Source organism: Podarcis raffonei, chromosome 15, assembly GCF_027172205.1.
Source record: "Podarcis raffonei isolate rPodRaf1 chromosome 15, rPodRaf1.pri, whole genome shotgun sequence".
In the NCBI taxonomy this organism is placed as follows: domain Eukaryota; kingdom Metazoa; phylum Chordata; class Lepidosauria; order Squamata; family Lacertidae; genus Podarcis; species Podarcis raffonei.
Genome location: NC_070616.1, coordinates 7,467,839 through 7,484,206, shown reverse-complemented (window position 1 = coordinate 7,484,206; position 16,368 = coordinate 7,467,839). Strand labels below are relative to the sequence as shown.

Genomic DNA, 16,368 nt, shown 5'->3' with positions numbered 1-16,368 from the left:
CTCAAACCCCCAACCCTGAGATTAAGAGTCTTGTGCTCTACCAACTGAGCTATGGTCCTTGCTTTTTGCACTTCTTTTTAATGTTTGTGTTTTAACAAGTTGCCTCGAGTTCCCCTTTCTGAAAACAAATAAGCAAACCACAGTGGAGATTCACAAAGCCAAAAGCATTACGAGAGTACAACATGACTTTATTATATGAATTACTATTAAACATCTTTAAGAGAGAAAAAAATCATGTATGGAAATAAATTCTAAAATAGCAACACTCACAAACGTCACAGGAGTCTCTTCTTTTTGTTGGTTTGTCTCCTTTTTAAAAAAACAAAACCCTCCCCCTCCCTTTTTTAAAGAAAGGAATACAAACATTACCAAGGACAGGACATTGTTTGGTGGTCAGAGAAATACAGCTTGGTTTAGGAGCCCAACTTGGCGGCCTCTAAAATGCATTTACATTAGATTCTTTAAAAATAACATCCTCACCCTCATTCCTCTGGGCTATATGCCCCATGGGCTCAATTGGTCCAAATGTCCAGAGGCTGCTAAAGGAAATGTCTGAAAAGTTTCAACCCACCTGCACGAATACAAAACCATTCTGTTTTGGCCATTCCCCAATTGCTTTCCAAACCTGGTAACGACACAGCGAACTTTCTTGCACGGAATCCATCCTCAGTCCACCTGGCTTAGTATTGTCTACACTAACTGGAAGCAGCTTCTCTGGGGTTTTCGTTGGGAGTCCTCAGCCCTACCTGGAGATGTCAGGGATTGAACCTGGGACCTTCTGCATGCAAGGCAAGTGTTCCACCACTGAGCTACAGCCCTTCCCCGACTTCTGTCTCTCATGTAGCCTACATTCTTCAGTGTGCGAGGCTTAAAAGGATGTCAGTGTAGCTACCTGAAGAAGTGGAGGGCCCGGGTTCTAATCCTGATCCATTGGGCATTGGGGTGTGTGCGTGCTGTTATTTATATGGGAGCCTCTGTTGGAAACAGTTGCTCGCTTCCATCCATGAAACTCCCAGAAAATATGGATTGAGCAAATCCCTTATTGCTCTTGCCCGGCCAATCCAGGAAACCACTCTCTCTTTAAGAGACCTATCCCAGCTACCAAGGAGGACTCAGCTACGCTTCTCCCATCTGCATTCGTGGCCCCATTGCCCACCTGGTCTTCTCACCTGCCGAAGGGCACAGGGCCACAGTTGCATCCAGACCGCCAATATTCTGCAGGAATGTATTCAAGGTTGAACCAGGAGCGCAGAGTTGTGCAACTGAAGTGGATCAGAGCTCTCTGTTTGCTTGAGCACAAAAAACCCACCTTTCGAAAGATCAGACTTTTTTTGCAGTTAGGGTTGTGATGGGGAAACACATTGGAAAAGGTGGGACAAACAGATGCTTAGCGGGGAAGATGTTAAACACGCTGCGCGAGCAAATCGAGACAAATGCTTGTCATAAACAAACAAACGAGAATGGGTATTCAGTAAAGGCCAGGTGTAGTCTAACCTCTGCATAAGCTTTACTGCAAGCAAATCAGTATGAATGCTCAATAAACGGGTCATCTGGAGTGGGTGTGCCCTTTCAGGCTGCAATACTGTTGAACAGCCAGGAGGGTTCTCCAAAAAAGAAATTTCCCCAGCCTCTAAGCTGGGCATGGGGAAGCTTTGGCCCTCCAGTTGTTGCTGAACCGCAACTCCCATCAGCCCCAGAAACATGGGCAATGGCCAGGGGTGATAGGAGTTGCAGTTCAGCAGCATATGGAAGGCACAGGTTCCGTGCACCTGCTTGAAACAGCCCAGGCTTCATCTGTGTAGACTCACAAGGATTGCAGGGTTTCATGGGAGCTGAACAAATGTACCCCAGATTCTCATTTGTATGCTGAAACTATCAATCAATCACAAGAAGGGGCAGCCAGCACTTGCTTTAAAACAGAAGCGAGGAACCCTTTTCAACCTAAGAGCCGCATGTCCTCATTGGCAACCTTCCAGGGGCCACGTGCCAGTGGTGGGCAGGGACCAGGGGCAAAAGTAGGTGGATGAGTATAGATTTTACCTTCATACAGGAGATTTCTACTCACCCCTCCTCTCCCCCTTCCATCCAGTCAAGCAAGTAAGAACAAAGACATGTTCCAGCCAAGCAAACACACCCAAGCAGGGTGTGAAGGAAGGCTGGTGAGAGGGTGTTGCCTGGGGAAAAGTCTCAAGGGCCAGGCAGAGAGGAGCGGCAACATTGACCTGAGGTTTTAAATGTAAAAAAATAAAATAAAGCAGGACAACAGGGAAGCAAATAATTTGCAATGGCAGAAGGAACCAATTGAGCCATGGCTCTGAGAAAGGAGTCCTGGTCAAGCCAACGAGGGCAGGAGAAGCAAAGCTTGCTAAGGAGCAAGAGCTGGAAGAACAACCTCCTGGCAGAAGTCCGTAAGGAACAGCAGCCAGAAGCCCCGAGGCAAAAGCCACTCTCCTGCCTGAGAAGCATCCCTTCCCACCCACCCACCCTGTAAAAATTAAAAACTGCCAACCCAGAGTCAAGGACATTTGTTGGGAACTTTGGCGGTGAAACGTTGCAACAGCCCATTTTGGAGTAGTAATACAACAGGACCCTGGCCCATTCCTCCTTTCCACCTGCAACCTTAGGGCCATAGAAAGCTGCTCCATACCAGGTCAGACTGTTGGTCCATTTAGCTCAGGACTGTCTCTCTCCAGGATTTCCAGGTTTCAAACAAGGGATATTCCCAGCTCTGCCTGGAAATGGCAGGAACTGAACCTGGGTCCTTCTGCCTGGAGGTGCTCTGCTACTGAGCTATGCCCTTCCTCAACTAGCTGCCAGCTAGAGCGTTAAAGGCACAGGAAGCCTGGCAGGGAGAAAATGCAGCAACTCCATGAATCCCGTTTCCCCACCTCTTGGGGAAAGCTGTCTGCATGGCTTTTTACACTGCTGGAGGATAGAGGGATAAAGACACAACAGGCAGCGTGTCCTGAGGAAGGATAAGTACCCTTGACAAGTCCTCTTCCCCGTCACACTTCCCGCAAAGCTGCCTTCGTGGTGGGGTGGAAGGCAGGGAGCCCAGCAGCAGGGGGCGCCAGAGCCAACAACAGGCAGAGCCAGCTAATTCTGGTCTTGCTCTTCTTCTCTCCTCCCTGCTGCCTTCTGTAAGGGGGCAACGCTACTGGCAGACCAACCCCTCCCTGCCCCATACAGGTTGTTCTTAAGAAAGCAGGCAGGTTGGGGGGGCTGGCTGAAGACAGACGGAGGTTGGTGGGGCAATGCCCCATTCGCCCCTAAAGGAGCAGCCTCCCTTGCCATGCAGCAAGATTTTTTTCCTGGCTTCTGTCTGCGTCATAAAAATAAAATGGAAAGTTTAAAAAGTTAAGCCACGAAGCAATGGAGCCTTCAAACTAGCAGATCCGATTCCAGAACTTGAGTCCTTTCCAAGCATTCAGATAGAGAGAGAGGGAGAGAGAAAGTCCAGCTATAGATGTCAAAAGAGGAACAGCCGGTGGCTTATTCAGCTAGGAACTCACGGGGAAGGGGGGAGAGGGAGAGAGGCTGGAAGGCTTTTCTACTTCTCTGGCTGTTTATTTCCAGTGGCCACCCTCCAGGTTTCTCCTTGGCAACTAGTGGATGCTTAGCCTCAAAGACGGCTTTGGGTGAGGGGGGTTGTCTTATCCTGAGGATCTCGCTCGCTCTCTCTTTCTCTCTGCTTACCCCAGTTCCCCTCCCCAAAAGGGAACCGTTTCTGCCTGGCAGCCCCTCAAGTTTGGGGATCTTTTTAAGCAATACTGCTTTCTCCCAACTCTCCCTGGAAACTTGGATCCCGTACAAAACAGCCCTGCGGAGAGAGTCCAAGAGGCTGAACTTTTGTCTAAGTTGCACTGACGTCACTTCTGTGCTGGAGAACATACAAACCTTCATTCAGGGTTTTGAGGGTTCGGGCTGTTGTTATCCCCCCTCCCCCCCTCTTGTTAGAGCCCGGCTGGGCATTCTGCGCCTGTGATTTAAAGCAACAGGCACAGGTTCTGCTGCTGGCACCACTTAGGGTGGGCATTTAAAAACCACCAAAACAACCCAGATCACTATGGTCAGTGTCACTTCTGAATGGCAGGACGAGTGTCTGTTTCAGATCAAACCTTGGCAGTCACAGGCATGGTGGGTCTGACAAAGGGTCATTTGCCATTAGGGCAAATGAGGCACTGCCTCCACTAAATTCAGTCTGTCTTCTGCCCCCAGTCCCAGGGGATGCCAGCCAGACGCTGTATCAGAGGAACCAAAGACTTCTGCCCCAGCAGGACCCTCTTGTGAAGAGTCCCCTCACACACGGCCTTGTCATAAAGCACCAAGGTAGCATTCAAAAGCCTGTCCCTAAGTGGGCGAGGACAACTGTGTGTTTCCTTCCTACTTATCGACTGGCTCCAGGCTTTCAAAGCATCACCTGAGCAACATGGGACAAAAACCACATGGCTTTCACAACCATCACATGAAGAATGCCTTATTCACAGAAACACATACAGAATACAACCCTTTACATCAATCCTATTTTCCAATCATAATTTTCAGCAATACAAGGAACACATAGTTAGGAGCGGGGCCACGCTGAAGCAACGGGATGAAAGTGGTTTCTAGCCGGAGGGACGGCAATTCCGAGGCCCACTTTAAAAATAATAATAAACAAGGACCAAGGGCAGGGGATAAATCCACTGTGAGGCATTTCTGGTTGTTAGTTGGAATCAGCAGAAACTCTCTTTTTTTTTTTTACGTGGAGAGAAGTTTATAACATCCTGACCATCCAATCTCTTGATTTGGGCTTATTTTCTGTTAGCAGCAATAATTATGTAATGATAATCATCAATGATACAATGAAATTCTGAGGCCATCCTGTGGCTGGAGGAAGGTCATCTGTTAGTTAAAGAGATATGGTTTAAAAACACCAGGCCAGAATCCACATTTGAACGGCATCTCCCCCGCCCTTCGTTCAGACGTCTGAACGCTACAGTATAACAAAGAAAGAAAGGTCCTTGACCCATCCTTAAGATCTCGAAAATTCATTCTGCAGTTTGCAAAGATTTGACGTAGAAAAAAAAAATCAGGTCAGCTGTAAAATCAGATCGCTGTTTCTTTCCTCCTTTTGGGCTGGTGATTCTTCATATTGGAGGAGGAGGAAAAACCAACCGGTAACTGTTTTCGAACCCAGCTGCTAAGAAAGGACCAACCATGTGCCTGGCATTATAAAAAGCTTGGGCTTCAGGAAGCATCTGACAGCTCCAGAGGAGGACAAAAGCACCTGACCCCATCGTGCTTCTCTGACATCTTCTAATTCTCCCATTATTCACCTTTTCTTTAAAAATATATATATTGGCCAGCTCAGGATCTAGAAGGCAAAGGAGGGCAGATTTCAATGCTTAGTAAAATTGAGCTTAATAATAAAGAATAATAATAATAATTTATTATTTCTACCCCGCCCATCTGGCTGGGTTGCTCCAGCCACTCTGGGCAGCTTTCAACAGAACATTAAAAACAGAATAAAACTTCAAACATTCAAAACTTCAGGTGTTTTTTGTGCCACCCCAAAACCAGACTTGAAACTAGACTTGCTGTCCTTTAGCACCATGCTATGACCAAGACAGTGGATTTTAGTGGCTCAAACTGGAAGGGTCAATAGAAAAAAAAATTAGGAAAAAAAACACCCATTTTCTGGAAACATCTTTTTTTTTTAATGGAATATTCAATACCAAACCCAAGGCAAAAGTTCTGCATAGGAATCCAACCCAAAGTACATATAACCTCAGTATTGTCTACCCTAGATTTGAGGAACCTTTGGCCAGGCATAGGCAAACGTGGCCCTCCAGATGTTTTGGGACTGCAACTCCCATCATCCCTAGCTAACAGGACCAGTGGTCAGAGATGATGGGAGTTGTAGTCCCAAAACACCTGGAAGGCCAAGTTTGAGGAAGCCTGCCTTTGGTCTTCCAGATGCTTTTGAACTACCTCCCATAATCCCCGGGTAGCATGGCTGACAGTCAAGGGTGATGGGCATTGTAGTTCAGCAACATCTGGAGGGCTAAAGCTTCTCCACACCTGGTCTATACTGACCACCTGTGGCTTTCCAGGGTTTTCGGACAATGAATCTTCCCCAGCTCTATGTGAAGATGCCAGGATTGAACCCAAGACCTTCCACATACAAACCAGATGCTCTGCCAGTGAGCTACATCCCTCTCCCTAATCTCCAAATACTCTTCACCTTACTGTGCTTCTTTTGATGTTTCATCTTCTGTGTGTAGCTGTCGTCTTCTTGCTTGGCCTTCTTCATCTGAAAGGCAGAGGAAGGCAAGAGAATATGGAAACCTGCCGGTGAGAAGCAGCTCACTCTGAACTTATGTGGAGCTGCTGTCAAATGGGCCCAACAGAACGAACGAAAGAGAGAGCACAGAATAAGCAGGGGGACTGGGACATCTTGTGTTAGACCAGCCTCCACAGGTGAAGATATAGGGCGAGATGTTTGAGCTATGCAGAAGTCTACACCAATGAAGGATCAGGCATCGTTATATACAGTTTGAAAGGGTCTTAAAAAGGTGAATCAGTCCAAGCAGTAGCCTTATGAGCTGGGATCACAAGTACCTAAATCAGCACACTGAGCTTAGCTGGGACCAACCCAAAGGTAGCACTCACGTTAGAAACAGGACTCTCGTCTTACCGCATGAATGTCCTTCAACGTCATCAAGAAGATTAGCTGTCGAAGCTGCTGTTCCCATCCTGCACTTGCGATTAAGGAGGAAAAAAGAGGAAACCAATGGCATGTGGAGGGCATAATCTAAGCCAGGCCTCAGATAATCTGAGCTCCAGAACCATTATTTCCATGGCTATGGCTCAGCCCCGGGAGAGTAGAAGCCAAAGCTAGGGTTCCTCTGTGTGTGCGCACACACATGCAAGATTGTCTTTCACTCAGTGATCTGCAAACTCAACTGGGAATCCAAAGATTCCCAAGTCACACTGCATCGTCATCACCTATTATATATTTTGGAAAGCTGTTTGTTCTCTATGCACCTGGCCACCTCTTTAAATACTGTAATCCTGAGATCAAGAAGCAGGTTCGCAACTGGGATGAGGATGGGGACAAAACTAGAATAAGCAGGGCCCGCCTTTCCTTGGCTCTGCCTACTGATTGGTTTCCCTGCCATCAGCCCCACCATTGCCAGTGAACACCAACCACGACTGGTGCTGATGGTGACATCAGCAAGAACAAGCAAAGAGTGTTGTAAATCTACATCTATTACATTTTCAGCTGAGCTGCTGAAGTCTAAAACAGCACAGTGACTTTCAAGTTGGAGGAGGAGAAAGGAGTTTAACTCCCTGCTCAAGCACAAAGCTCACTGGTTGCTCTTGGGGTAGGCATGGACAGTGGAGAAAACCCAAAGGGAGGCCCCTCTTGACCCCTGGGCCATGCCACAAGGAACTTGAGTGCAGAAAGCCAGCTCTGTGCCAGCAACATAGCTTGGCTGGCATGGCCAACCTCACACTAGAATGCAAGGGGGGGTCTGAGGGTCACATGCACATCAAACATTTAAAGCATATTTTATGTACATGGTTTTCCCCAAAGAACCATGGGAACTGTAACTGTGGGGGTAAAAGTACAGTTTCCAGGGTTCTTTGGGGAAAACCATGTACTTTAAATGTGCTCAGAACTGCTGGGAATTTAACACCCTCAAGACACAATAGCAAGACTTCACGTGGAAGGATACACTTGATGCTTCAACAACTGTTTTCTTTTCGATTTCCTCATTTTGGTCTTCTCTGAGAAAGCCCTGGCAAGTTCAAAGAGCTTCTTGCGTGTAGCTAGAAAGGGGTGTGTGGAAATACAGGTTTGTTGTTGTTTTTTTAAAGGAGAAAGAGGATGTAACCATGCAGTATCTCTAAGGATTGTTGAATCAAAGACCACTGGAAACCCTACTCACTCTGGCTTTTGAAATTAGGGAAAGGGTTCTCGCCTTAAGGACTGGGAACCTGTTTAAAATAAAAGACGTGATCTTCTTGGGATACTGAATTCCGCACCTAGCTTTCTGCACATTGCAGAATGTATCCATATCCCTGACTACAGAATGAGAAGAATGAGGAGGAGTCCCTGGTAAAGGCATACATCCCCATGCACCACTCAGGGGCCAAATGTTGTGGCCAGGAAAATGGATCCAAAAGCCTGAGCTGACTGTGCAGTCACCCCCATTCACTCCTCTGGCAAAAGCTCCTGCCCACACTGTATACTGCAAGGGTCACATGCACCCTTCCCAAAACTCCAGTCAGTTGCAGGCAGGTATTAAGATTCCCATATACTGTCAAAGTAATTCAGTGGTCTAGCACAGCGTTTACAATACATTCACTCATGCAGGGCGGTGGGGGAAATCTCACCGCAGCTCCAAATCCAACCATGCTGCCCACCATGACACAACTCACATTTCCCCATGTGTTTTAATTTGTCCCTGAATAAGGCATCATCGGAGACGGCACCACTGGAGCGAGCTACATCGTCTGGAAGGCAAAACAAACTCAGTTTTAAAACACAACGCTGAGGAAACAGAGGTGAATTTTCAATGTGTGTTTTTTTTTAGTGTGCAGTTAAGACAAAATGCTAAAAGTCGGGGGTGTTGTGGCTGGAAAGCCGATTGTGTGCATTTTGAAAATGGCATGTTACCATTTATTATAATTCTCGTTAAATTTCTACACCGCCTTTCATCCAAGGATCATAGGGCGGTTTGCAATATAAAAACACAAAAATACATAACGTAGTAACAAAAAACAATAACCCCCCCCCGGCACACACACAGTTTGAAAGGTCATATATTGTTTAATTAGCCAAAGGCCTGGGTGAAGAGGAATGCTTTTGCCTGGTGCCTAAATATAGGTAATGAAGGCGCCAGGTGAACGTCCCTGGGGAGAGCATTCCACAAGGAGGGAGCCACCACAGAAAAGGCCCATTCTCATGTTGCCACCCTCACGTGGAGGAGGCACATGAAGAAGGGCCTCAGATGATTGCAGGGTCCAGGTTGGTTCATGTGGGGAGAGACAGCCCCTGAGGTACTGCGGTCCTGAGCTGTTTAAGGCTTTATAGGTCAAAACCAGCACATAGAATTGGGCCTGGAAACTAACTGCCAGCCAGTGAAGTTGGGCCAGGATTGGTGCTATATCTGCAATCGACTTGCCCCAGTGAGCAGCCTGGCTGCTGAATTCTGAATGAGAGGGGAGAAAACTGTATTTGTCAATTTTTCTCCAGATCATGCAGTGCAATATTTACAGCCTCAAGGAGTAGGAACTTAATAATAAATAAAGAACCAGAGAGCAACTCTTCGGCAACTCTTCGGCATTTAGCACCAAATTTGGCTCTTGTGAGGTCTGATAGTGGGGCATGCCCAGAATGCCCCAATCCTCTTTAACAGCCTTTTTCAGCATTTTGCCCCTGAATCCAGCGGTGGCTGGTGCCCTCTGGGAATTGGTAGGGCAGAAGGTAGGGAGCCCAACAGCAGGTGGCGCCAGAGACAAAGACAGGTAGAGCCGGCTCATTCTAGTTTTGCCTCCACCTTCCTGCTGAGTTCTTAAAGGGGCAACTCGGAGCCTAAGGAGGAGGAAGGTGGCAGGCAGGGCCACCCCACAGACTAGTTGTAAGCGATAAGGCATGGGAAGGGGAGAGACTGAGCTTGGTGGGGCACTGCCCCATTTGCTCAGATGCCACTGCCTGCAGCGTAGCATCAGTTGCCGTTAGCATCCTCAGCCAAAGCAGTCTCTTTATAATACTCGGTTAGGCCCCGACGGTTCCACGGTTTTCATGTGATAGCGACAGACAGTGGCTCTAATTCCCTCCTCCGAGGCTGCCGCTCGGCTCGGGTAGTGAAGGTTAAGCAGGATTATTTCCTCGTTCTGCCAGCGAGGCAATATCCCCTTTGTTCAAAGATGAAAAGGAAGGAGGAATCCATGCTTACTATGACTGGGGACCAGAGCAGGTTGCTCACCATTTTGTGCCCATTCCTCATGGGATGGGGGAGGATCTGGAGTGGGGGGGGCAGGGAAGACTAAGTCCTGATCCAGCAGTCCAAAGCAAAAGGATACTTATGAGCAAATGTACAGGGCAGGAGTTGAAAACATATTTGTTGTGTCACACCAGCTATTTGCCCCAGATGCCCAAGACATACTAAACCAGGCATGTCCAACCTGGCACCTATGGGTGCAACTGATGCCTGTGGAGGCTCTCACTGTTGCCCTGGGGCAAGATCCCCAACGCTGAGCTTTCATTTTTAAAAAAAGTCTCTAGTCTTCCTAAAAAGGAAGTTTTGGTGCAAAAGGTGCAGGTTCTTCTAAGCTATTTCTGTGAAACGAGAGTCCATATGGTGTGGTTTATTTCTGCTGCTGAAGAATGCTCCCTGTTATATCAGACAGCAAGAGAATGTGTGTGCATGTGTAAAATCAATACTGCGTGATCTCCACGATCTGGACCAGCAGGACAAAGCTGACTTCCCATGGCAAGCCTAAATTTGTCATGAGTGACTGTCTAATTCTGTGTTACCATCGGCAGCCATTTTGTGTTATGCCACGCCCCCCCCCATAGCAGCCATTTTGTGACTGGCACCTCCAGCACTCTCTCAAAATTCAAAATGTGCCAAATGGTCAAAAGAAAGCTTCCCCATACACAGCTTAACTGTTGGTGTCAAACAAGGCCTGGGGGGAACTCAGGTTCAAATTCTTACATGAAGACAAAGCTCTCTGAGTGACCTTGAGCCAGTCATTGGACACCCCTGCATAGTCAAAGTAACCTAAGTACTGATTGAACTGGAATAATTTTTTACTGGATTTGCACCCTTACATTCTGGCAGCTGACCACAAAGCTAACATCCGTCCTTTAGGGGGGGGAACTATTGGGGGGGGGGTAATACCTGATATTACAGAGGTGAAAGCAACATCATTAGTGAGGGCAACGCTGCTCATCTTGGATTTCTTCGACTCATACTTCAATCGATCTAGATGGCGACCAAAAAAGTAAGAGAAGGAAATGCATGAGTGTCACAAACTGGCAGTCAAGTGGTGAGGATTTGGCACTTTCCCTACTGTGGTCTGGGCTTGATTTCCATTCAGGTACCGTAGCTCAGTGGAAGACCTGCTGCCTTGCATTCAGGTGAATCCTCAATGGAATTCCTTGCTGCTTGAGGTTCAAATGGCCCACTCTCTGCCATTTGCCATTGGTCAGTCAAGACCAGGCATAGGCAAACATGGCCCTCCAGATGTTTTGGGACTACAACTCCCATCATCCCTAGCTAACAGGACCAGTGGTCAGGGATGATGGGAATTGTAGTCCCAAAACATCTGGAGGGCCGAGTTTGCCTATGCCAGGTCAAGACCTTTCTATACTGATAGGCTTTTGCTGCTCTGCCTCAGATAAGACTTTGTGTTGAGGAATGTTATTTTATGTGTGTCGTCATATATATATATAACACCATAGTTTCCTAAAAAAATACAGCACAGCACACCATACAAAAATGACAACAGAAATAAAAACATAAATAAAATTGGGTGGGGGAACCGTTCATAAAATTGGTTGGCTAAAAGAAAATCCACATTCCTACCAAAAAAGAAACAAACAAACAGAGCACCATAAGATTCTGAAATATGCCATTACCTCTCTCAAGGGCCAGGAGGAAATCCCGGTTCCTCTGCAGCTCCTTCATAAACTCCTCATTCTGCAGGACGAGTGCGATCCGCTCATCTTCTAGATACTGCTTCCACTTCCTCTCCTGGTCCAATGAGCCGTGGGCCCTCTGGCTTCCTGGGCTTGCTGTTTCATGGTGGCAGCTTTGCGGACTCTGGAGGTGGCATTTGCGTATAGCGAGAGAGAAGGAATGGCTAGGGACTGCAGGCTTCACAGGGCAGCAAACCCATGACCACCACAGTGACCCAGAGCCCAGAGCCCCAACCCATCAGAGTGCACCCCCCCCCCGATGGCTGCACCTGTATGATGCATAACCTAGGTTTGCAACATTCATACTTTCTTTTAAATAGACACTTTAAAAAAAAATCTTAGGTGTTTACCTGCTTTACCTGCCCTCCCCCAAAACATAACACGTGAAGCTGTCACTCTGAGGACTCTAATCCACAAGGCTTCATTTTTCAGTCCACATAATAAATGAAACTAGGTGTTCAGTGGAGAACCAGATCTCTGCCTACTCTAAAAAGTAGGACTGGGAGTGTGTGATTTGGCCAGGGAGGGAGGGGAACTGGGGGGGAGGAATGCAGGAAACAGGGTAAAGTGTTGTTCCTTTGCCCAGAGCATTTCCTCTCCAAATCATACACTACAAACTTAACGCTTTTCAGATGCTTGGTGGGAGACTACATTTTGAGATGGGCATCTGATACTGGATGTCCAGCTTGGCCCTAAACCCACAAGTCTCCTCTCTTCCAAACACAGCACCACCTAAACCGTCTCTCTTGGGGCAAATGAAAAGGCTCATCTTTTGATCTCAGTGTGGCGTAATGGTTAGAGTGCTGGACTAGGTCCTGGGAGATCAGGGTTCTAATCCCCACTCAGCCACGAAGCTCACAGGGCAACCTTGGGCCAGTTGTTGCCTCTCAGCCTAACCTAGCTCACAGGGTTGTTGTGATGATAAAGTGGGGGCAGAGAGAACAATGCACGGCTCCTTGGAGAAAAGGGTGGGATATAAGTGCAATAAATAAAACAACAATAACCAGAGCAACAACTTGCCTGCCTCTAAAGCAGGTTTCTTCAACCTCGGCCCTCCAGATGTTTTTGAGACTACAATTCCCATCATCCCTGACCACTGGTCCTGCTAGCTAGGGATCATGGGAGTTGTAGGCCAAAAAACATCTAGAGGGCTGAGGTTGAGGAAGCCGCCTCTAAAGGCTTGCACACTACATTCAACATTATTGGTTTTCCTTGGGAGTTCTCCTCTCTCCTGAATCCTCCTTCGCTGAAACAGATCTTTTAAAGATCAGGTTCACAGGGTTGCCATCCAATCTGATATGGAACGGTTACAAGTAATAAAATACCCCCCTGGGGTGCTATGATTACGTATAAAATTGAATGTGTTACTTGAAGCTTAGATCCCTGCTCCTAAAACTAACCCAAAAGGGCAGGAAAAGGGACTTCAAGGACTGGAGGCATGAGAGTGTCAGACACAGCTACTTCTGGGTCAAGCAGGGCAGGATGGAGAAGGCAGAAGAGGGGGAAGGCAATGGAGGCCGGCAGGAAGCAGCAAGGACCTGAGGGATAGCTCAGGTGGTAGAGCATGAGACTCATGAGATCTCAGCGTCATGGGTTCGAGCCCCACCTTGGGTGAAAGATTCCTGCATTGCAGGGGGTTGGACTAGATGACCCTTTTGGTACCTCCCAACTCTACAATTCTATGACTCTTAAGTTGCATGTCCAAGAATGTCCCAGAAGCATTTATATTGTTCAGCGGGTGGTACCTGACCTATTAAGGCCTATATGCAAATTGAGGAGAGCTGAAGTGTGGTTCAAGAGCTTGTGGCAACACACACACACACACACACACACAATCCCAAGTTGCTGAGCTATCTAATGCCCTGAAAGGCTGAAACACTGAACGGACCTTGTCGATATTTTGAACTCATAGCCCAAATATAGAAAGTTATATCCACCCTACCTGCACCTTTTCCATTTGCTGGGGTAAGATGCGAAGGAAGTCATCAGGAAGGTTGCCTAGCAATGGTGGATTCCAGTTCCGGTACCGCCTTTGCGCTTGGGGGCCACTGGAATTCTGGATATCATTCCTGCAGGGTCAACAGCAGGGGGGGAGGCATATTAAGGCAAAGCTTTGAAACCTAGTAGCAGACTATTAGAGCATCTGCTCTGCCCAGGCCCAACCCTTGTTGGGCATCTCCAGGTAGGAGTGGGAGAGATTCTTCCCTGAAACACCAGATCTGCTGCCAGTCAGTGTAGACAATACAGAACTAGATGGACCAGTGGTCTTGACTTGGAAGAAGGCAGCTTCCTGTGCTCCTACCGGATTTTCCCTGACCCAACCAAATTTCAAGTTGCAGGGAGAGGAGTGAGGATGACCATCTTGGCTGTGAGTCCTGGATGACATGCTCCCTGCCTTGCAGACCTTCTCCCACTTGTCCTGGGAGGGCGAGGCCCGGACTGACTCCAGCTACAAAAGCTGAAGCTGTTAGAGGCCATTGACATCTTGGCTGTCTCTTAGTACAGACCCAGGTCATCGAAGCCTGATCTTCCACAGCTGCCACCACCCATGTACCACCATTGGCAGGATAGCAACAGCTGTAAGAAAATATTGTTAGTCTCTTGCTAATTATGCTCTTTTAAACATGTGTTTTATATTTGATTTCTATTAGTAAGGTTTTCATTTGAAATATTGAGATTAATGGGGGGGTTAACTTTGCTGCATTACATGTGCATTCTTGCACTTGACCTCCTTTGTAATGTTTCCTTCTGAACTCTTTTAAGATAATATTTTAGTCTCCCGTTGATTATGCTGCTTTGAATGTATACTTTATATTTGACTTTCTTCCATAATGTTTAATTCTGGACTGTTTTATTTGATGTTTTAATGCAGATTGTAAGGCACTTTGAGATTTTTTTTAAAAAAAATTATTTGATATGAAGTGGTATAGAAATGAAATGAATGAAAAATAAATAAATAAACAAACAAACATGGCAGCCCTTCTCTCTCCAGAAACTCTAACCTCCTGCAGCTACCAGACTCTTGCTGTCACTTCCTGGGCTGCCACTGCTGCTATGATGGCAACCAAGCTGCCTCACCACAGCTGGCACTTCTGCACGCTAAAGGTAAAGGTAAAGGGACCCCTGACCATTAGGTCCCGTCGTGGCTGACTCTGGGGTTGCGGCACTCATCTCGCTTTGTTGGCTGAAGGAGCCGGCGTACAGCTTCCAGGTCATGTGGCCAGCATGACTAAGCTGCTTCTGGTGAACCAGAGCAGCACACGGAAACACCGTTTACCTTCCCGCCGGAGCGGTACCTATTTATCTACTTGCACTTTGACGTGCTTTTGAACTGCTAGGTTGGCAGGAGCAGGGACCGAGCAACGGGAGCTCACCCCGTTACGGGGATTCGAACCGCCGACCTTCTGTTCGGCAAGTCCTAGGCTCTGCGGTTTAACCCACAGCGTTCCAAGCAAAATTCCATTTTACGAGGAGTCTTGAAAAGCCACAAGAGCAGACTAGAAAGTGAACCGAGTGCCCTTGCTCCATAGAGAACTCCCTCACTGCAGGCGTAGCCACAGGAAAGTAGGGGATATGACTGATCAGAAATACGTATCTTATTGGAAAAGGCTCATGCCTTTCCTTTGCCACAACACGGCACTCATAGAAATTGATAAAATGAGTGTCGCATCAGACATTTACATCTAGCCCAGACAAGTCGTAGAGTGCTCTGGCGAGCTTTATCTAGACACCAACATGGTGGCAAAAGCTTTGTCCTGACCCACTGGTTGAAGACCTAAGTGGCAGACCATTATTTTTGTGTCAGTAGCGTGTTGCGGAATGCACCTGCAAAAAACAAAACCAGGGTCCTTGGTTCTTTGTGGAAGGAAAATCTCCACACAATGAATTGCAGGAGGTCGGACTAGATGGTGCTTTGGGTCCCTTCCAACTATGATTCTATGAAAAGAAACTCAACAAACTCTGAAGGCCGAGGCAGGAGTCTGAGAACACCCATCGAGATCTGGTCTCTCTGCTGTGCCAGGATTTCGAGAGAAGGGAGAGGAAAGTAGCCCAGGCTCCCTTAACTGGCACACGCGAGGGAGGCCAACTCGTGGAGAAGGGCTCAAAGCCAAAGAAGGAGAGGAAAAAATGAGGAAAGAGCGCCACAGGGACCCAGGCTCTGCTATATTTCAGATCTTGGCTCGGCTCGCAGCTGCTAATAACCGAGCGTCTCAACGCTGGGAATTCCCCTTCACGGCCCCTTCATTGGAGCATGAAAGTCAGAGAGGGCGGCAAGAGGCAATTATGACTGTATACACAGGTTAGTGTCTTCATTAGGACAGGGTTTTTAAAAAGAGAGGGTAGTGAGCAGGCAATTGAAGCCGGGGGCGAAGATGCTGTCAAGGATGCAAACATGCCTCCTCAAATCGGGGAGCGATCCCAAGTCAAAGTGGGCCAGGGCTCAGCCCTTCCTCAAATTGGGGCTCAAACCTCTTCCCCCCCATGCTTTGCAGACAAGAGCTGTACTGCCCCTCACCTTGGATATCAGGATGCAAAATGCGATGTCAGAAGGCAGTGGTTCCCATTTTGTCCTGTATCCATAAAGACCAGCAATGTTCCTCTGCAGTTCAGTTTCTGCTAAGTACTACATTATTCCATCTCACTGTCTGCTTTTTAACTTAGCACTTATT

At 47.5% G+C, this 16,368-nt stretch overlaps 1 protein-coding gene across 12 annotated transcripts in view; it reads right to left on the bottom strand.

Moving 5' to 3' along the window:
- Positions 1–4,461: 4,461 nt before the first annotated feature.
- Positions 4,462–16,368, bottom strand: part of CUEDC1 (CUE domain containing 1) — a 56,518-nt gene continuing 44,611 nt past the window's right edge. For 8 of the 12 annotated variants that reach the window (XM_053367568.1, XM_053367572.1, XM_053367569.1 and 5 more), the window contains 8 exons: positions 13,641–13,767; positions 11,639–11,822; positions 10,899–10,982; positions 8,431–8,505; positions 7,725–7,818; positions 6,680–6,738; positions 6,232–6,295; positions 4,462–5,356 (listed from right to left, as the gene is read on the bottom strand). In XM_053367568.1, the coding sequence (XP_053223543.1) occupies positions 5,350–5,356; positions 6,232–6,295; positions 6,680–6,738; positions 7,725–7,818; positions 8,431–8,505; positions 10,899–10,982; positions 11,639–11,822; positions 13,641–13,767 (694 nt within the window). In that variant the 3' untranslated portion in view covers positions 4,462–5,349. Of the gene's footprint in view, positions 5,357–6,226; positions 6,296–6,654; positions 6,739–7,724; positions 7,819–8,430; positions 8,506–10,898; positions 10,983–11,638; positions 11,823–13,640; positions 13,768–16,368 lie in introns of all 12 variants that reach the window. The other 4 variants (XR_008327838.1, XR_008327839.1, XM_053367576.1 and 1 more) reach the window with 4 other exon arrangements.